At 40.9% G+C, this 20,552-nt stretch overlaps 1 protein-coding gene across 2 annotated transcripts in view; it reads left to right on the plus strand.

The window, feature by feature from the left end:
• snx25 (sorting nexin 25) overlaps positions 1-20,552 on the plus strand; it is a 230,299-nt gene that overhangs the window by 168,024 nt on the left and 41,723 nt on the right. For both annotated transcript variants that reach the window (XM_043705929.1, XM_043705938.1), the window contains exons 9-12: positions 1,390-1,521; positions 5,763-6,038; positions 13,175-13,339; positions 17,158-17,289. In XM_043705929.1, the coding sequence (XP_043561864.1) occupies positions 1,390-1,521; positions 5,763-6,038; positions 13,175-13,339; positions 17,158-17,289 (705 nt within the window). The remainder of the gene's footprint in view (positions 1-1,389; positions 1,522-5,762; positions 6,039-13,174; positions 13,340-17,157; positions 17,290-20,552) is intronic.

The following is a 20,552-nucleotide window of genomic DNA, read 5'->3' on the forward strand; positions in this document are numbered from 1 at the left end:
AAAGATAACAGGAATATTATTTACAAAAAGTATTGAGGACAGTCATGAAGTTCGAAAATGTTGACAAGCATGCAGAATCCTCAATCAAAAGCTAGTCCAGCTCCAACCAGAATATTGTGCCTAGTTCTGGGCATCGCATAATGAATGATGCAAAAACATTACCAAGGGTGCAGTAAGTAAATAAGTAAATGGGGTAGGCAACTTCAGTTAATTGGTTAGATTAACAAAGGTGGGAGAGTTCTCCTGAAAGAGGTTTTAGAGGAGATTTGATAGAGGAGAGTTCCATACAGAGTGGATACGGACAAACTGTTCCTGTTAGCAAAGAGATCTGAGTTTAAGGAGATCGACAAAAGTCATGCTGACCTGAGAAAAGTCATCTTTCATGCAGCAACTGCTTCGGGTCTTGAAGGCAGTGCCCGAAAATGAGTTTGAGGGTGATTCAATTGTAGCTTTTGAATGGGAATTGTAGACTTCATTGAAATAAAATCAGAGCAGTAAGGAGAAGCAGGTGGTGTGAGACTAGCTGAGTAGTTTCTGCATGGCATCCTTTTGTGACTTAAACCATTCTATGATTCTTTGATTCTGTTTCCTGCTTGGAATACGCACTCGCACACACGCACTCGCATTCTCACACACAAAAACACACACACACACACGTTCTCGCACTTGCATTCACACACACACACGTTCTCGCACTTGCATTCACACACAAACTCCAGTAGCTCATCTGTGGATCTGAAAAGGAGGTGTCTCTGCTGTTGAGTGGGTTCTGACTCCATGAATATTTGGACAGCACCTTTTTTTTTTACTGTGGCTGCGTTGCTTTTTTGCTGACAGTGATTTATTTCTTAACCAAAGCAACACATTTGTGGATGCCTTGTTCTTTTATTTCTCCTACACTTATCTGAATTGTGAAGAAATACTGTAGAGATTGTGCTGCTTAATTAAGAACATGAATTAAAACAATGACTAGTTTTCATAGAAACATTATGGTGCAGAAAAAGCCATTTGGCCGATCGTGTCCACATCCTCTCTGTCCCTATGTTGTGCCATTCTCTTGCTTTTTCCTTAACCTGTGCATTGCTTCTATTGGAAATACTTAATTAGTTGTAAAGCATGTTTAGATATTTGAGGTTGTGAAAGTTAATATATGAATGCAGTTCTTTATTTCTTTTTCCAAATAAAAAGTGCAAACCATCTACAAGCTGATAAAGAATTTGAAGATTTTGTAAAGAAAAATTATAAAAATATGAAATTAAATAATGAAGCAGATAAATTATTCAGATCCTTTAAATTACAAATTGTCAGGCCCTCCGAGGCAGTGAAAGGTGTAAAGGTTGTGTTAAGTTCTGCTGCATACAGTTTATCCTGTTTGTTTATTTATTTCAGATTCTTCAGTTTGAAGAAATCTTGTCAAATCCATACTACAGGGAACATTTCAGAGTATACATGGAAAGGATGGACAAGAGGGCTCTCGTTAGCTTCTGGGAGTCTGTTGAATACTTGAAAAATGCAAACAAGGTAGTGTGATTTTAGACTTAGTGCAATGCATTTAATTTGACTTTCGGGCTATTCGTGTTCATATTTGTGAACTGATTCTCTGCTTGAATATTTCAGAGGGATTGATGTGATGGGCAACCAACCTGTCATTGACATCCTGGCCAATAATATTGATCAGATTAGCATTATAAATTTTGAGCAATGTTACTCAGGGATTCCCATGCCCAATATCATCTTTGTAGTACTTGAATTAGCCATGCGAAATTGCCCAAAGTGTTAGCTGCATTGATCAGGGGTAAATATGGGGAATGGGTATGGGTGGGTTACTCTTCGAAGGGTCGGTGGACTTGTTGGGCCGAAGGGCCTGTTTCCATACTGTAGAGAATCTAATCATATTTCCCTATACATCAGCACAAGGAGACTTTTGGTGAAGATGTTGGAAATGTGAAATCTCATGACAAATTAGTAGAAGTGATTGGCAAGTCTGGCAACATCTGTGGACAGTATTGATGTTTTAAGTCTGCGACGTTTCAACAGAACAGTTCAGTGACCTGCCTGTTTGTAACACCATGCAATGTCTGTTCTGTGGCTGGTGTAAGCTAGACTTGTTGGAACAAGTGAGGAAGGTTGGAACAGGAGTAGACCGTTGAGCCTGCCCCACCATTCGATATAGTCATGGTTTATTGAGTGCTTCAATGCATTTTACCTACACTATCCTCATAACCCTGTACACTACTGTTAAGCAATTTCTATATTAATTTCTATATTAATTTCTATATTTCTATACCGTCAATTTCTATATTAAACACGCTCAAAAGGCTGAACTTCCGTGGCCTTCTGTGAATCGCAATTCTCTGAGTAAGAAAAGTTCTCCTCATCTTGAACCTAAGTTACATCCTCATTTTTAAATGTTATCCTCTGACTCTAACTCCTCAGCCAGAGAAAACATCTTACTCACACACGCCTTGTCTATCCCATTAAGCATTTTGTACATTTCAGTTTCATTCTTTGAAACTCTAGAGAATCCAGGCCCAGTTTGCCCAATCTCTCTCTCAGTTCAGCCATCCTGGGAATAAGTTTGGTGATGCTTGGTTGCAGTCCTTCAATGGTGTTAATACCTTTCCTGAGATAAGGAGATCAGAATTGCACACAGTATCCTAGGTGTGGTCCAATCAAGCAATTGAAGCAAGATTTCTGTACTTAAGTTCTCTTGCAATAAAGGCTAACAATCCATTATAACTTATCATCAAGGACATAGAGGTCCCTTTGTACATTTTCACTTTCCAGCCTCTGACCATTTACCAGAAACATCTGTGTCTCCCAGCAAGGTCTCATTTATCCACATTTCATTCCATCTACCATGTCCCTGCCCATTCACAAAGTCTATCCAAACCCTCCTGAAACTGCTTTACATCACCTTCACAGCAGATTCCTACCTAACTTTATATCACTTGCAAATTTGGAAGCATTATATTTAGACCCCTCCTCTAAATCACTGACATCTATTGCAGATATCTGAGGCAAGTACTAATCCTTGTGGTACTCACTAGCTACACTGTGCTAACATGAGAATGATCCGTTCATTCCTCTGCCTAACAGACAAAACAAAAACAATCCATACCAACACATTACCTCCTAGACCATGTACTTTAGTTTTTTTTGCACCAGAGCCTGTGGGGGCTTTGTCAAAAGCCTTCTGAAAACCTAAGTTTATTCTGTTCATTGGCTCTCCTCTATCAATTTTGTTAGTGACATCTTTGGGAAAAAAAAGCTGAGTTTGTCAGGCGCAATTTCTCATTTGTGAAATCCATGTCGATTATACTCAATCAGATCATTATCAACCAGGTGTCAATTTATCCCACACTTTATAATAGATTCTAGCATCTTTCCCTGCTACTGATGTAAAGCAAACAGGTCTATAGTTCTGTTTTCTGTATTTCTCTCTCCTTAAATAATGGAATCATATTTGCTACCTTCCAAACCACAGGAATCATTCCAGAATCTGTAGAATTTTTGAAGATAATTATCAGTGCATCAATTATCTTTAATAGCTACCTCCTTTCAATGCTGACGTACATCATCAGGTCATGGGGTTTTATCAACTTTCAGCTTTGAAAACATTCGATGTTCCCAAGAGGACTTAGGTATAGTTCTTGCGGCTAAAGGGATTGAAGGGTATGAAAGTGTGAAGAGAATATTTGGTTGGATAATCAGGCATGATCATATTGAATGTCGAAGAAGGTTTGGAGGGCTGAATGGCCTACTCCTGCTCCTATTTTTTGTTTTTCAATCTTCCTTATTAATATTGATTTCCTTCAGCTCTTTATTCTTCCTAGCCACTTGAATCTCTGGTTTGGGGAGATTTCTGATCTTTTTTGGTGAAAGCAAACCCAAAGTAACATTTAGTTTATCTGCCATTTCTTTGTTCCTCATTATAAATGTCCTGACACTACTTACAATGGATGCACATCTGCTTTAGCCAAATATTTCATTCTTACATACCAATAGAAGCTTTTCGAGTTCATTTTTGATTTTTTTTATCTTTTTGCCAAATTGTATTCATATTCTATTGTCCCTTTCCTAATCAGGTTTTTGAGTCTATTCTCTAAGGTATGAAAATTCTTGGGGTCTTGCCACTATCACCTGGCTAGGTGAACCCTACAAATGCCGCCCTCTATTCTCCAGTTGGCTGTCTAACTGGAAGCATTGGTATTCACTGCATTCTAGCTCAGTGATGCAAATTTTAAAATGGCTCATTGTTTTGTGATAGTCCTGTACAGCTCCTGACAGCTTCAAGGCGAGCAGCCAGTGAGTCTATGTTGGACCCAGACTTCAAGTGCCTGTTCCCGTGAGAAATCAGACAGAATGCAAACCAAAAACATCAATCCTAAGTTCCATCCCATGGTGAAGTGGCACATCATGAATGTTCCAGATAGAGATGTAACCTAATTACTCCCAATATTAAAATTTTCATTTGTGCCAGGAAACAAATGTTGTCGTAGGGGAATGGGCTTAAATTAGTTCACTGGCAAAAGTGAGGACTGCAGATGCTGGAGATCAGAGTCAAGATTAGAGTGTTGCTGGAAAAGCACAGCAGGTCAGGCAGCATCGAAAATGGAATTTTCGAGCAAAAGCTAATCTTGACTTAGATTGATTCGGGAAGTCTTCACAGATGTTAACCTTTTGTAATGTCAAGAAACATCAATTTTTCTTTTTGCGTATTTTTCTGTTTTCTTTTATTCATTTATGGGATGAAGCTGTTGAGTCAGCATTTATTGCCCATCCCAGAGGGCAGTTAAGAGTCAAACACATTGCTGTGGGTTTGGAGTCGTACATAAGCCTGATGAGGTAAGGGTGGCAGTTTCTTTCCCTAATGGACATTAGTGAACCAGATGGGTTTTCCCTGACAATCAACAATAATTTCAAGATCATCATCAGACTCTTAATTCCAGATTTTTATTGAATTCAAATTTCACCATCCATCACGAGAGGATTCAAATCTGGATCCCCAGAGCGTTACCTGGGTCTGGATTAACAGTCTGGTGATAGTACCACTAGGCTATTGCCTCCCCTGAGCTTGGAGCATGAACTACAATTTAGATGTTTAAGGGCTAATATTAACACTTATTTTCCAGTGTGCAAGAATATTTGTGGACAAGTTGGGAAGGTAAGTGAAAGTTGGCATAAAGTTGGCATAAAGCTCCTGCCCGAAACGTCGATTCTCCTGCTCAGTGGATGCTGCATGACCTGCTGTGCTTTTCCAGCACCAAAATCTTGACTCTGATCTGCAGTCCTCACTTTCTCCATAGAGTCGAGGTGGGCAACGCGGATTGTTAAAAGGGCATCGGTGGCTCAGGAATGAAAAACCAAGAGGATGGTTAGATTGGCATAGGGGATACAAGGGGCCATGGCACTTGATAGATTGAGCTTGGATGGGGCATGAGGGTTCTGAGGGGGATTGAGCAGGAGGGTTGTTTCACGTTTTCAAACTTTTCTTTATTTTCAAACTTTGACAACAATATTGGAGTCCCTGGCAGCCTCTTGTACCAAACTGCCCTCTCCCCCTCCGAATTTATAATCCGAAACATACACTCGTGAAATTAGATGTTCATAAAATATATATTAGGGACTCCAATGACAGTAAGTTGCTGTGCTGTGATTCAATGGAGGCATGCAAAAGTCCCATTCTTTGACAGAAACGTGTGTTGGATAATGACTGCATTGCCCTTTAATACCTATAGTTTCTGCATTTATCCATTTAGACTGAAATACCTCAACTCGTCGGTGAAATCTACCAGAATTACTTTGTGGAAAGCCGAGAAATTCCAGTGGAGAAGGCACTTTATAAAGAAATCCAGCAAAGCCTTGTGGGCAACAAAGGAACTGATGTCTTCACCAAAATTCAGAGTGATGTTTATGAGACTCTTAAAGAGCGGTATTACCCATCGTTCCTTGTAAGTGATTTGTATGAAAGACTTGCTAGAAAGGAAGAGGAAAAGAGCACTTTACAATCCAGTCCTGACAACCGTGATGATGTGGTAAGACGTGCTTTTGCACAACACTATATTTTGAACAACCTGGCTGCTCTTTCACTTTCATCCTCATATACTGAAGCATTAATGTGATTGAAGGCTTCAGGTTAGGTGGGAGATATAATTAGAGTTTCTGAAGCAGATGTAAAGTGAATTTTTCAAAAAAAAAACAATGTTGCAACTTCAGGGAAGTGGTAATCATAAACTATTTATGATTTAACACTACAATAGTCAACCTTAAAGTTACATTCTTAAAACTATAAGTTATAAAATATGGAACAAGAATGAGATTATGACATTTATTGGAGAGATCATTTTTTTGAAAAAAGTATTATCCAGATTGTGAGGCTTGGTTGTGTGCCCGTTGATTCTGTCATTTGCCTGTGGATTCAATAAAGTAAATCACTGGCAGTTTCTGATTCTGAAACATTTTTAAGAGTTTGAGAAGAGTTTGATGAAATTAATTTTAATGATATTTGGATATTGGAGTGGCAGTGGCTTACATAGATAACAGTGTTCATAGTCTGTTGTGGTTAATATAGGTGACAAGATGTAGAAGTTGACTGGGGTTAATGTACCAATGTGGAGGTTCAGAGGTTGGCTCAGTGTCGATGATGAATTGTAGAAACTGACTATGGTTAACATAGATGGCATACTTTAGGAATTGGCTTTGAGATGTGTTTATTTGAATGAAGACTGATTGTAGCCAGTCTTTTCGAAGATAGTATGTAAGTTGGATGTGGTTGCAGATGATCAGGTACAGTGTTATGATCCTAGCTGATGTTATTACTGATCCCAGACCGAAATCTGGCTTAATAGATTCTATGTTTTGATTTATTTAACAAGGTGATTTGTCACTGAAATGTAGGCATGCATTACTAGCTTAACACTGGTTTAATACATAAAAGTAAATAAAAAAAAGAACAAACGAGGCCATTCACATTAAACATAGTATTTGTGTGATAAAGTTTTTACAGCATGGAAAATATCCCTTCAGCCCATCATGTCTCTGTCGGTCATCAAGCATCTATCTATTGTAATCCAATTTTCGAGCCCACAATCTTTTATGCTGTGGTGTTCCTGCCTTTACCACCTTTTTAAAGCAGAGAATTCCAGACTCCTACTCAAATCCCCTTTCAATCTGATCTTTATCCTTACTTTAAAGCTATGCCCATTGGTTCATTCTTGTAAGGAGAAATGTTTCTCCCTTTCTAGCCAACCCAAGCCCCTCATAACTTTGTACATCTCAATTAGATTCCCTCTGTTTTCTCTACTCAAAAGAAAACAACCCCAGCCTATCTAGTCTTTATTCATAGCTTAATCACTGCAGCCCATCAAAATGCTGGTCAGTCTCTTTTGTCCCATCTCCAGTGCAATCGCATCCTTCCTGTTTGGTAACCAGAACTGTATGCAGTACACTGGATGTTCCCTAACTAACGAGACATACAACTCCATAATAACCACCTTGTTCTTGTATTTCATCCCTTGATTAATTAAGGCAAGTTTCCATAGACTCATAGCGATGTACAGCATGGAAACAGACCCTTCGGTCCAACCTGTCCATGCTGACCAGATATCCCAACCCAATCTAGTCCCGCCTACCTGCAACCGGTCCATATCCCTCCAAACCCTTCCTATTCATATACCTATCCAAATGCCTCTTAAATGTTGCAATTGTACCAGCCTCCACCACTTCCTCTGGAAGCTCATTCCATACACGTACCACCCTCTGTGTGAAAAAGTTGCCCTTTAGGTCTCTTTTATATCTTTCCCCTCTCACCCTAAACCCATGCCCTCTAGTTCTGGACTCCCTCCACCCCAGGGAAAAGACTGCCTAGTTACCCTATCCATGCCCCTCATAATTTTGTAAACCTCTATAAGGTCAGCCCTCTGCCTCCGCGCTCTAGGGAAAACAGCCCCAGCCTGTTCAGCCTCTCCCTATAACTCAAATCCCCCAACCCTGGCAATATCCTTGTAAATCTTTTCTGAACCCTTTCAAGTTTCACAACATCTTTCCGATAGGAAGGAGACCAGAATTGAACGCAGTATTCCAACAGTGGCCGAATCAATGTCCTGTGCAGCCACAGCATGACCTCCCAACTCCTGTACTCAATACTCTGAACAATAAAGGAAAGCATACCAAACGCCGCCTTCACTATTCTATCTATCTGCAACTCCACTTTCAAGGAGCTATGAACCTGCACTCCAGTTGGATGTGTGAATGTACACACCAAAGTCCCAATTATCCACTCTGCTTCCTAGGGTACTACCATTCAATGTGTACTCCTTTTCCCAGTTAGTCCTCCCAAAACGCATCACCTTACACTTTCATGTCATAATTCAGCCCATCTGACTAACCTGTTTATGTTGTCCAGTAGTCTAGGGCTTTCGTAGAAACATAGAATACTTACAGTGCAGATAGAGGCCATTTGGTCCATTGAGACTGCACTGACCCTCCGATGAGCATCCCACCCTTGCATTTCACTGAGGTAATCTATTTTTTTAAACTACTCTAACATCCCTTTTCATCAGATGGAACTGTGTTTTTACATGTAACTCCAAGCCAAACTTCTGCAGACTGAAAAATGAAAGCTTTCCAAGCTATACATTTTCCCATAATTCAAAAACATGGTCAATTCTTAATTCTTCTAACTAAAAGCAAGTATTTTTCAATGTTGATTCTTTTTGCTCGGTAAATCTATCCCAGTGCAAACAAATTCCTGTCAGTGCTCCAGGGACGCATGCACATACTGGATTTTTAAAAAAAAAATCAAACCTCCAGAACTTTGTCTGGTCTGAGCAATTTAGTGATTAAGCCCACATGTCACTGGTTCAAAATCCAAACCTTTAAAATAAATTATCATACATTTTATATTGCAATAATGGCTGCACCTGGTTAACACAAAATATGCATTACAGGTTGCCCATGGTTAATGTAGCTCATAGAACATTTAATGTTTGTTGTGGCTATGTCTATGACAGAATGTTGACATTTGCACAAAAGATTGGCTTGCTTATATTTACCCATGTGAACCAGAGCAATTTGTTCATGTATATTTGTGTAAGCTGTTGAAGACCTTTTTAGACTATTTATTTATGCCTCTGCCTTTCTAACTTGCGAATGTGGACTTGACCAATTGATTGTATCAATTTAGTTTAATGTCAGACCTCAAACAACTGGTTTGAATCTGAATGAGAAATGTACATTCTTCTGCGTTTGCTTATATGTAGGTAATGTTCTTTATGAAAAGGCTGAAAGTTGACTTATTTTTATGACTGGACCAGCATTTACTGCTCATCAGTATTTGCCCTTGAGAAGGAGGTGATGTTCTGCAGCCCATTTGGTGTAGATACACTTACACTGCTGTTCGGGAGGGGGTATCAGGATTTTTGCCAGATATACTGAAGGAACAGTGATATATTTCCAAGCCAGGTTGGGGAATGGCTTGAATGGGAACTTGTGGGTGCTGGAGTTCCCATGTATCTGTTGCTCCTGTCCTTCTGGATGGTAGTGGGTGAGGTTTTTGAAGGGTATGTCTCAGGAGTCTTAGTGAATTGATGCAGTGCATCTTGCTGTACGTTGCTGTTACTGAGCATTGGTGGTGGAGGGAGTAGATGCTTGTGGATGTGGTGTCAGTCAAGCGGATTGCTTTGTCCTGAATGGTGTCAAGGTTCTTGAGTGTTTTTTGAATTGTGACCATTCAGGCAGGTGGGGATTATTCCAATTACACTCATGATTTGTCCCATATAGATAGTGGACAGGCTTTGGGGAATCAAGAGCTGAGTTACTTACTTTTGGATTCCTGGCTTCTGGCCTGTTCTTGTAGCCGCTGTATTTATATGACTGTTGCAGTTCAGTTTATAGTTAATGGTAAACCTCAGGATTGATGTTGGTGGATTCAGTGATGATAATGCCATTGACTGTGAAGGGATATTGGTTGGATTTCCTCATTAGGGATGGTCATTGTATGGCACATGAATATTACTTCACACTTTTTCAGCCAAACCTAGATTTTGCCGCCTTTTGAACATAAGCTGCTTTAGTATCTGAGTAGTCATAGAGTCATAGAAATGTGCAGCACGGAAACAGACCCTTCAGTCCTTTTGTCCATGCTGACCCAATATCCAAAATTAATCTAGTCCCATTTGCTAGCTCTTGGCCCAAATCCTTCTAACCCTTTCTTTCACGTACCCATCCAGATGCCTTTAAATGTTGTAATCATACCAGCCTCCACCACTTCGTGTGGCAGCTAATTCCATACATGCACCACCCTTTTGCATGCAAAAGTTACCCCTTAGGTCCCTTTTAAATCTTTTCTCTCTCACCCTAAACCTCCCTAGTTCTGGACTCCCTCAACCCAGGGAATAGACCTTGTCTATTTACCCCATCCATGCCCTTCATGATTTTATAGACCTCAAAAAGGTTATCCCTCAGCCTCTGATGCTCCAGGGAAAAGAGCCCTTGCCTATTCAGCGCCTCCCTATATCTCAAACCCTTCAACCTGACAACATCCTTGTAAATCTTTTCTGAACCCTGAGTAATTTTGAATGGTACTGATCATTGCACACACATCTGTAAATGTCCTGATACCTGACCTTGGGATAAAGGGAAGTTCAGTTACGTGCACACCAAGATCTGTTAGTTATGCCCAGCCGTTGATTAACCACAGACCAAGAGATTGAGGTTACCATGTTAAGGGAATTGGTGTGATCTACAATTGCATTCGTGATATTGTTAGGCTTCACGTGAATATTTTTGTCTTGTCTGGAAATTAGTATGAACAGAAACCAGTAGCTAAAACATTGCAAATTTGTCTATCTTGTTTAACTTTGAAATGCCAAAAGGCTGGATGAAAATTTATTGTTTTTTCCCTCCTTCGCTTTGATTGTGAGCCATATGTTTTGAATCCAATTTATGTCTGTGCTCAAACCAATTTCACATCCCCTCAATGTGTCACATAAATCTTATCTTAATGGTGAATTCCAGAGCAGTATTTAATTATTTCTCATTTAAATCACTTGCAAAGTTCCTTCCCTTTTTCTTTTCAAGCTTGTTTTTCAGCTGGTTTCGTTGTACACAGGCAGCTGAATGGGCAATCAGCATCTGTCTCTGCATCATTTTCAGCTGCCTGTTCCTATAAATCCAGTATCTCAGAGTAAGTCTGAGGAATAAATCATCGATTGCACTGCAGGAATGAGTTTAATGCCCTAGAAGAACATTGGATTCTTTGGGATTCTTTAAGAGATGCTGTTTCTCCCTTTCCCATTTGAAGTTTCTGTGTAACAGAGGCATGGACCATTTGGGAATTCTCCCAATTTCCTAGAGGCTCCGTTTGGAAGAGGTGGCAGCAAGTGCTGTACAATTTCAAGGGAATGGGCTTCAATGTTTTTATCATTTAATCTGATAACAGGTCCTCAGCTGATAAATTCTAACTTGTCCATGTTGAACACCAATTGGAAGAGCGACCGAAGGAGTTAAGAGTAAAGAATGCACACTGAAATATTGTAGTGTACATGATCAAGAATATGATTTATGTGTACCACTACTGTCTGAACTGGCAGGGTGTGAATCACTCATCTGCCTGACGTGGGCCTAACTGGTAGTGAGGGAACCAACAGAGAAAAAGCTTCTTGACCTTACCCTTGCCCGTGTATTGTCGCAGATACCTCAGCCCATGACAGTGCAGGTAGGAGCAATTACAGCACTGTCTTTGTGGGAGACATCTCCATCATGTCATATGGCACTGCCACCACGCTAATTAAAATAGTTTCAGGACGGGTCTACCAGATAAAATCTGGACATTCTAAAAACACAGGCTATCAAGAAGAGGATTATACTGCAAAACAATGTGCAACCTCATGATACGGCTATCATTGCTCCCTGTGGATGCAGTAAAAGCTGTGGGCCCCAACAAAGTCCTGGATGTAGCTAAATAGTCAAAGATGATGTTGACAATACTATTAAGTGACACTTCTTCTTTAATATTCTGCTCGTCAGTGGTCAGTCTGGGCCTCATCAGGACCATTCTGCTCCAGATCTCATTACAACCATGACATAAAGATGACCAAAAAAAACTCAACTCTGAGGTAAGTAGGGAGTAATGTTTTCTCTATTCTGTATTTATTCTGTGACACTATTGGTTGGACTTAGTTTTTTGTTAATTCACTTGTGGAATGAGGACATTGTTGACTGGCCACCATTTACTGTCCTTCTCTAGTTGCCCTTGAGAAGGCGGTGGTGAGCTGCTTTTCTGAGCCTGTACACTCCATGTGCTGTAGGTTGACCCACAATGCCATTGGGAAGGAATTCCAGGGTTTTGACCCAGTGACAGCAAAGGACTACTCTTACATCTCTAAGTGGTGTATTGAGTGGCTTGGAGGAGAAGTTGCAGGAAATGATGTTTCCATGTATCTGTTGCCCTTGTCCTTCGAGACAGAAGTGGTTGTGAGCTTGGAAGGTGGTATCCATGGATCTTTGACAGATTTCTATAGTGCATCTTGTAGATAATACATATGCTGCTACTGAGCATTGGTGGTGGAGGGATTGGATGCTTGTGGATGTGGTGCCAATTAGAGAATTGTCAATTTCGAGGCAAGGTAACCATGGTTGGGCAGTACCTTTGGAAGGAGGAATTCCTTCAAAAGTTGGGAGGAAAAGCCAATTTTCTTGTTTGGAACTAAATTAAATTCTTTCCACTGCCCTCAATTGAGATGGCAGATGACTAATTTGTTTACAGGTCACCATCTTAGCTGGCCTTTGATCTTTTCAGGAGCCACCTAGCCTCTGTTCAGTATAAATTCACCATAAATGCATTCTGGATGAGTTAGATAGCAAACAATGTAATTCTGTAGCAGTGATACTGAGGCGCTTGTATGTGTAGTGCAGGGAAACTCTATCATTTGTTTCAGCCATGCCTTTACACATCTGGTTATGTCGTCTGGATCTGATGTCAAACATGCAGCTGTAGACTAATGCTTGGCAGCAAGCATCACATTTGAGAGGAACAATCATTCAAATGAGTCAAAAGCCATTTTCATTACACAACCTGACATTAATTTTAATTCTGAAAATTGAAAATCAACAATGGCTTGTATTTATATGGTACTTAAATTCTTTCTAAATCCACATCCTCTTCTTCCAGAACCAGGTTTGTGAGAGCGGTGAGGAAGTCTTGGATGAAGGAAGTAATGGCATTAATGAGCAGGCTAGTTACGCTGTCAACAAACTGCGACAGTTAAATGAGAAACTTGAATACAAGAGACAAGCTTTGGGCTCCATCCAGAATTCGCCGAAGCCTGACAGAAAGGTAGACAAGTTATTATCTTTTCAGTTTGTTTTTGTCAATTGACTTTATCATACATTCTTGTGTCGATTATATACAGGGGAACCTCGATTATCCGAATGTATGGGTGGGCACTATTTCGTTTGGATAATTGATTAAATGCCTTTCCTCTGGGGCTCCAAGTTTTTAAAGTCTGCTCCTCGTCCTCAATCCTGTCCAAAACCGCTCCCTGCACCCAACACCCCCGCCCTCAACCCCGTCCATCACCGCCCCACCTTCAACCATGTCCAACACCAGGCCCCCAACCCTGTACTCTCCGCCCTCTCTCTGGGGCAGTTGGACTGGATACCAACAACAAGACTGCTGCAGTTGCCTTTGTAGGGTAAGTCTCCAAATAGTGCGCGTGCGCGCGCACACACACACGCACACCATTTTACTGCAACCTTTTGACAGGTTCCACCTTTGCCCTGTACAGGGCAATATTGGAGAGATTTTCTGGGGAAGGGGGTTTAAGGTACACCCCTGTATAGAACTCCAGGGAAAGTGTGGGGAGAGAGAGAGGTTGGATAGACAGTCATTTGGAGATGGTGCCTGTTTAATCACTGTAAACAAAAGAAGCGATCACAATTGGAAACACGTCTTTGATGTAAAGTTTCCATTGGGACCTCGCGATCTCCTTTGGATAATTGGTATTTGGATAATCGCGGTTCCTCTGTAAATGAAATGGACACAAAGTTTTCGACTTCCCATTCAGCGAACTGATGTTGTGATCTCTTGCTGGACAAAAAAAAACATGCTGGATTAGTTGTAAGGCATTACATGGATAGTTTAGAGAACAGAATAGTCTAAGAGGAGATTTAATAGAGATTTAGACCCATGACTGGTTTTGAATCGGTGATATTGTGTCCAAAGTCTTGAAAGGCACAATTTTAAGGTCATTGGTAGAAGGACCAGAGGTGACATGAAGAAACCAACCTTTATGGTTTAAGGATTTGGAATGTATTATGTCTTAACATGCTAGACATAGATTGAGCATGAGTCTTCAAAAGGGGTTTTCACAACTATTCAAAGGAGGAGAATAGCATGGGGATGGAGTGAGACAAACTGGATTGCTTTAAAGGCTGATGTAGATCCAATGGCCACCACCTGTACAATGTTTCTGTCTGGTTCTATGAATAGCCCAAGGCCAGTAGAGAAATATCTGGCAGCATGTATAGGAAGTACTTAGACCATTTACTATATATAAAATCACTTCCTTTCTATGTGATGAGGCACTTTCATCATTGATGTGTTTTGGCGATTAATGTCTGAAAGACTGCGAAAATTGATTCAAATGGAGTTTTAAGATAACTGGCCTTGTCATGATTTGAAAGAACACGGCCCATTTTTTACTTCCAAAGCCTGTGTCACATGTCTCAAACTATGTATGCAGTCAGGGGTGATAGATTGTGGAACCTCCTGGACATTACATGCCTGAATTTAAGGTTGTCAGGAGAGTTGGCTATTTGATATTGTTTGGATTCCTTTTGTAGTTTAGCCTAGGAACCATTTTAGAGAGAAAGTGAGGTCTGCAGATGCTGGAGATCTGAGCTGAAAATGTGTTGCTGGAAAAGCACAGCAGGTCAGGCAGCATCCAAGGAACAGGAGAATCGACGTTTCGGGCATAAGCCCTTCTTCAGGAAGAGGGCTTATGCCTGAAATGTCGATTCTCCTGTTCCTTGGATGCTGCCTGACCTGCTGCGCTTTTCCAGCAACACATTTTCAGCTAGGAACCATTTTACCCAGCTCAGCCTTTGTCACTTTTCTGAGAACCATTTTTGAGGATCCTGTGTGAGAGTAGATAATGTGAAACAGCTGTTTATCTCCGAGGCATTTGAAAGACTTCGTCTTGACATCTGAATGTATTGAGATGTTTCTTCAGTGGTGAGCCTCTGCCACTGAAGGTGATTGAAACCGATATGTTGAATGTTTTCAAGAAAGATTTAGGGAGAATCCTTGAGGCTAAAGAGATGAAAGAATATTAGGAGATAACAGGTACAGGATATTGAAATGGTTGATTGGTCATGATCATTTTGAGTGGAGCAGGTTCATCGGGCCTATTTTCTAAGTTTCTATGTATTGCTTTGGGACGATCCCAATTATAACTGAATATGTCTAGTGGCACTTGTTTGCATATGTAGGGAGGCTAGACTGAAGGATATCTGGAACATTTTGTATCTCATCCTTTTATTCTCTGAGAATTAACAAGTATTTGGCTGAAATATTTCTTTGAAAAGTGAAGGTAATCTTTGCAGCACAAGGTTTTTTTTTGTTAAACTGTTCAGAAGGGTAAATATGTAAACTTTGACATTTTGAACACTGTTAATCGGCTTTGCAACTTTATCCAATATGCCGTGTTTGTATAATCAATACATTGATTCACTGAGGAAATCTGTTTGATGGAACTTCTTTTCTGGACCTGATGTGGGTAGAGTATATAATTTGCCATATTGATCATTGGATAAATAATTTGAATGTGTCTTGAGACCAGTGGAGTAGTGGGACTGGAGAGAGACAGTGCACTTCTCCAGCCTAGGTCTTAGCAGATTGTAAAATACACCACCTGTCTCTTGAGCCAGCAGCATCCAATTCACCACGTTACTGAATCACTTTCCAGAATCTCTCGATTAGGCCAAAGTAAGCCTGAAATTCAGCATTCCCCTGCACTGTGAGCAGTTTTGATCCTTCTGTCTAAGAAAATATATAATTTCACTGGAAGCTGTTCACTGAAGATTAATTGGAATGATTTCTGGTGTGAAGGGATTGTCTTATGAGCAAAGACTAAACAGATTGGGACTCTACTTACTGGAGTTTAGGAGAATGAGAGGTGGATCTCATTGAAACATATAGAGTTCTTAAGGGGCTTGAGAGGTTAATGCAGAGAGAATGTTTCCCCTTCATGGGAGAGGATAGGACTAGAGAGTAGAGTCTTAAAATAAAGGGTTGCCAATTCAAGATGAGATGATGAGGAATTTCTTCTATCACAGGGTTGTGAATCTTTGAGACTCTGCCATAGAGAGCTGTGGGGCAGAATCCTTGTTAATATTTAAGGCTGAGATAAATTATTGATCAGTAGGGGAATTGAGAGTTGCTGGGAAAGGACAGGAAAGTGGACGCGAGGAATGTTGGAACTGCCATGATATTATTTGAATAGCTGAACAGGCTCAAGGGGCCGAACAGCCTACTCTTGTTCCTAATTCTTGTAGCCTTATAAAATCAAAATACTGCTGATGCAGGAAATCTAAAACAAACAAAGAATGCTGGAGAAGCTCAGTGGGTCTGGTAGTATTTGTGGAAAGAAATAGTTAACATTTAGAGTCTAGTCTGACTGTTCTTCAGAACATTGTTATGATCTACAGGGCTATGGATCAAGAAATGAAGAATAGAATTAGGCTGGTGATCTCTTTTGCAGCCAGCAGTGTCGACATGTACTATATTGCCTCTTTAATGTTCCATTAACTTTGAGTTTTTATGTGATGTTCTAAATTGCCTTCCTCAGGAAAAGACTGAGTGAAGAAGATAATGGATCAACTTATTCAGCAGCCTAGCTGGAAATGAAGTTGGTTTTTTTCTTCCCTATTTTAGTGAGCTTAAGTTCTGAATCTATAAAACTCCATTGAGAATATCGTGAATTGAATAACAGGCACTGATGTCAAATCGATCTCTCCCTGCTTGAAGACTGGCAGCTTCAGATCTTATTGTCAACTGCAGAAACAGATATTGAAGAGTAGTCATGATCAGGTTTTTTTTTGCTTTTTCCTAGAAATGTACCTTGTGAATATTTACCAATCTGTCTCATTTAGATTGTTACAAAGTTGAAGGATGAGATTTCCATGATGGAGAAAGAACATGATGACCTACAGCAACACATTGTCCGAACAGACTGGTGGTGTGAGAATCTCGGGCAGTGGAAAGCCACCATTAGCAGCAGTGAGGTGGGTCTTTTCAAACTATCCATCACAGTGCAGAACCATGTTGCTGCCCTGTCTTATTTTTTTTTTGTAAATTCAATTCAATTTAATTTAGCACAGGAACAGGCCCTTCGATCCACTGAGCCTGCAACGATTCTTAACCCTTATTTAGACCTGCTACTTATTGCCCATGTGCAGTTTCCATCCCTCTGTTCACCTCCCGTTCATGCGTCTATCAAGATACACTTTAAATGTGCCTGTTTCCACCACCTCCACTGGCAGTGCGTTCCATCTAACCAGCTCACCCCTGATCCCATGAGACTCTACCTTCTCTAACAGCCTGCCATGAGGAGCTTATCAATTGCTTTACTAAAGTCCATGTAGACAACATCCACTGCCTTTCCCTTATCAATTATTCTTGTCACCACCACAAAAATCAAGTTGGTGAGATATGACCTTCCCTTCACAAGCCCAAGCTGTCTGTCACTAACAAGTCCATTCGCTTCAAATGAGAATAAATCCTGTCTCTCAATTTCTTCTACAACAGCTTCCCCACCACTGATGTCAGGCTTACCAGCCTGTAATTACATGGATTAGCTCTGTTGCCCTTCTTAAACAAAGGAATGACATTGTCAATTCTCCAGTCTTTGAACCTCACCTGAGGCCAAAGAAGATGCAAAGATATCTCATAAGGCCCCAGCTATTTCTTCCCTTGTGTCTCACAGTATCCTGTGATAGATCCCTTGGGACTTGTCCACCTTAATCTAATTGAAGACACCCAACACTTCTTCCTTCATTATATTGACCTGCCCGAGCGTATTCTTACACTTTTTTCCCTAACCTCAACATCCCACAGTCCCTCCCTTTGGGGAATACCGATGTAAGGTACTCTGGCTCCACACATAACCTCCCTCCTTTATCCTTGAGTAGGTTTACTCTTCCACATGCTACACCCTTTTGCGCCTAATACTTGTATAAAATGCTTTGGAATTCTCCTAAACCCTGCTGGTCGATGACATTTCAAAGCCCCTTTTAGCCCTCCAAACTCCCCGTATGAGCTTGTTCCTACCTTCTCCATATTTTCCAAAGACTTTGCCTAGTTTTAGTTGCCTAGACCTTTGATGTGCTTCCATTTGGTTTTTATAAGCTGCTAATTTCCCCTGTCACCCAAGGTTTCTGAATCCTGCCATTCCTGTCCTTCATTTTCACAGGAGCGTGCTTTTCCTACACTCTAATCAACTGATCTTTAAAAGATTCCCACATCAGACATGGATTTACCCACAAACAGCCTCTCCCATTCCATGTTCTCCAATTCTTGCCTAATTCTGTTCTAGTTGGCCTTCTCCCAATTTAACACCGCCATCCAAGGTCCTTATCCTAAAGTAGCTGAAAAATGTGTTGCTGGAAAAGTGCAGCAGGTCAGGCAGTATCCAAGAAGCAGGAGAATCGACGTTTCGGGCATAAGCCCTTCTTCAGGCAAGGGTGCTTCTGCTGTCAGCTGAGAGATCCTTAGTACAATCCCAGCATTGTGATTGCACCCTTGCCCGAAACATTGATTCTCCTGCTCCTTGGATTCTGCCTGACCTGCTGCGCTTTTCTAGCAACACATTTTTCAGCTCTGATCTCCAGCATCTGCAGAGCTCACTTTCTCCTTATCCAAAAGTATTCAAATATGTATGGAATTATTGTCACTGTTCCCAAAATGCTCCCCCACTGAACCTTTTGATGATCTGGCCGATCTCATTTCCCAATACCTGGGTCCAGTATGATCCCCTCCCTCATTGGTTTATCACATAGCATTTCAAAAACCCTCCTGGACTCGCTGAACAAATTGCTCCCCATTCACACCCCGGCACTAAGTGTCCCAGTCAATATAGGGGATGTTTAAAATCACCCACCACAACAGCCCTGTTATTTTGACGTCGTTTCCGAGTCTGACTACGTATCTCTTTCTCTATCTTCTGCTGTCAGCTGAGAGATCCTTAGTACAATCCCAGCATTGTGATTGCATCCTTGCTATCCCTTGAGTTCTACTTTGCTGCAAGATCCCTCCAGGGTGTCCTCCCTCAACACATCTGTGATATGCTCCCTAATCAGTAATGCAACTTCCCCGTCTCTTTTACTTCCTCCTTTTTCGTGCCCATAACATTGATATCCCAGAATGTTCAGCTGCCAATCCTGTCTGTCTTTCAACCTCTTTCTGTGATAGCAACAATATCATAACTGCAAGCATTAATCCAGGCTCTAAGTTCATCTGTGCTACCTGTTATACTAATTGCATTGAAGCAAATACAGTTCAAGCCTCCAGTTCTACTGAGCTCAGCAACCTCTCCATGACTGCACTTGCTCTTCAGGTATATTTGCCTTAGTCTCAAGCTCTTCCGAGTTTCTATATTTACTGACCTGCTGCTCCAGTTCCCCCACTCATGCCATGCTAGTTAAACCCTCCTAAGTGGCACTCCCTGCCAGGACATTAGTGCCCTTCCAGTTTAAGTGCAACCCATTCTTCTTGTACAAGATCCCACCTTTCCAGGAAGACATCCACATATCTGAAGCCCTCCCCCTAAACCCCCTCTTTAACCATGTGTTTAGGTGTACTCTGTCTCTGTTCCTGGACTTGGTATGTGGCACGGAATAATCCCGAGATTCCTACCCTGGAGGTCCTGCTTTTTAGCTTACTACCAAGCTCCCTGAATTGTCATTGCAGGACCCTCTCACTCTTCCTATTGTGGTCACTTGTGCCAATATAGACAGAATCTTCAGTGTCCCATTTCAGATGTCCTGTACCTGCTCAGACATTCAACAGGGAAACAACATACCATCCTGGAGCTTGCTCACTGATTTGTAGGAGTGGAGAAAAGGGAGAAATCGGTTGTATTATTTTTATATTTGATTGGTATAATCAAGAAAGAAAACTAGCTATCTCTGTTCATATCATTCTGTATGGGGTGATGATGACTACCTTTGATGATTGGATGGAAAAAACCGTCTCACTCCTTTGATGCTCAGGGATTTTAAGATGCTGCATGATTAATGGAGCAATTTGCCTTTTTCACTTTGTCAAACAGTCTCAATCAACCCTGTTTGAAGTCTGTGAACAAATGCTAATGGGATGTAAAATTTGACCTCTGGTCTTAGTTAATGATGCTGTGTTCTCCTTTTACTGGAGCACTAATTTGTACAATGTTTGGCACTTAGCATTTATGTAGAATTGACCAATGCTGAATGTCATATTTATCAAACACGCTAGCTCTCTGATTTGCACTGAATGACAACTGTAAGCATTA

Source organism: Chiloscyllium plagiosum, chromosome 2, assembly GCF_004010195.1.
Source record: "Chiloscyllium plagiosum isolate BGI_BamShark_2017 chromosome 2, ASM401019v2, whole genome shotgun sequence".
Lineage (NCBI taxonomy): Eukaryota > Metazoa > Chordata > Chondrichthyes > Orectolobiformes > Hemiscylliidae > Chiloscyllium > Chiloscyllium plagiosum.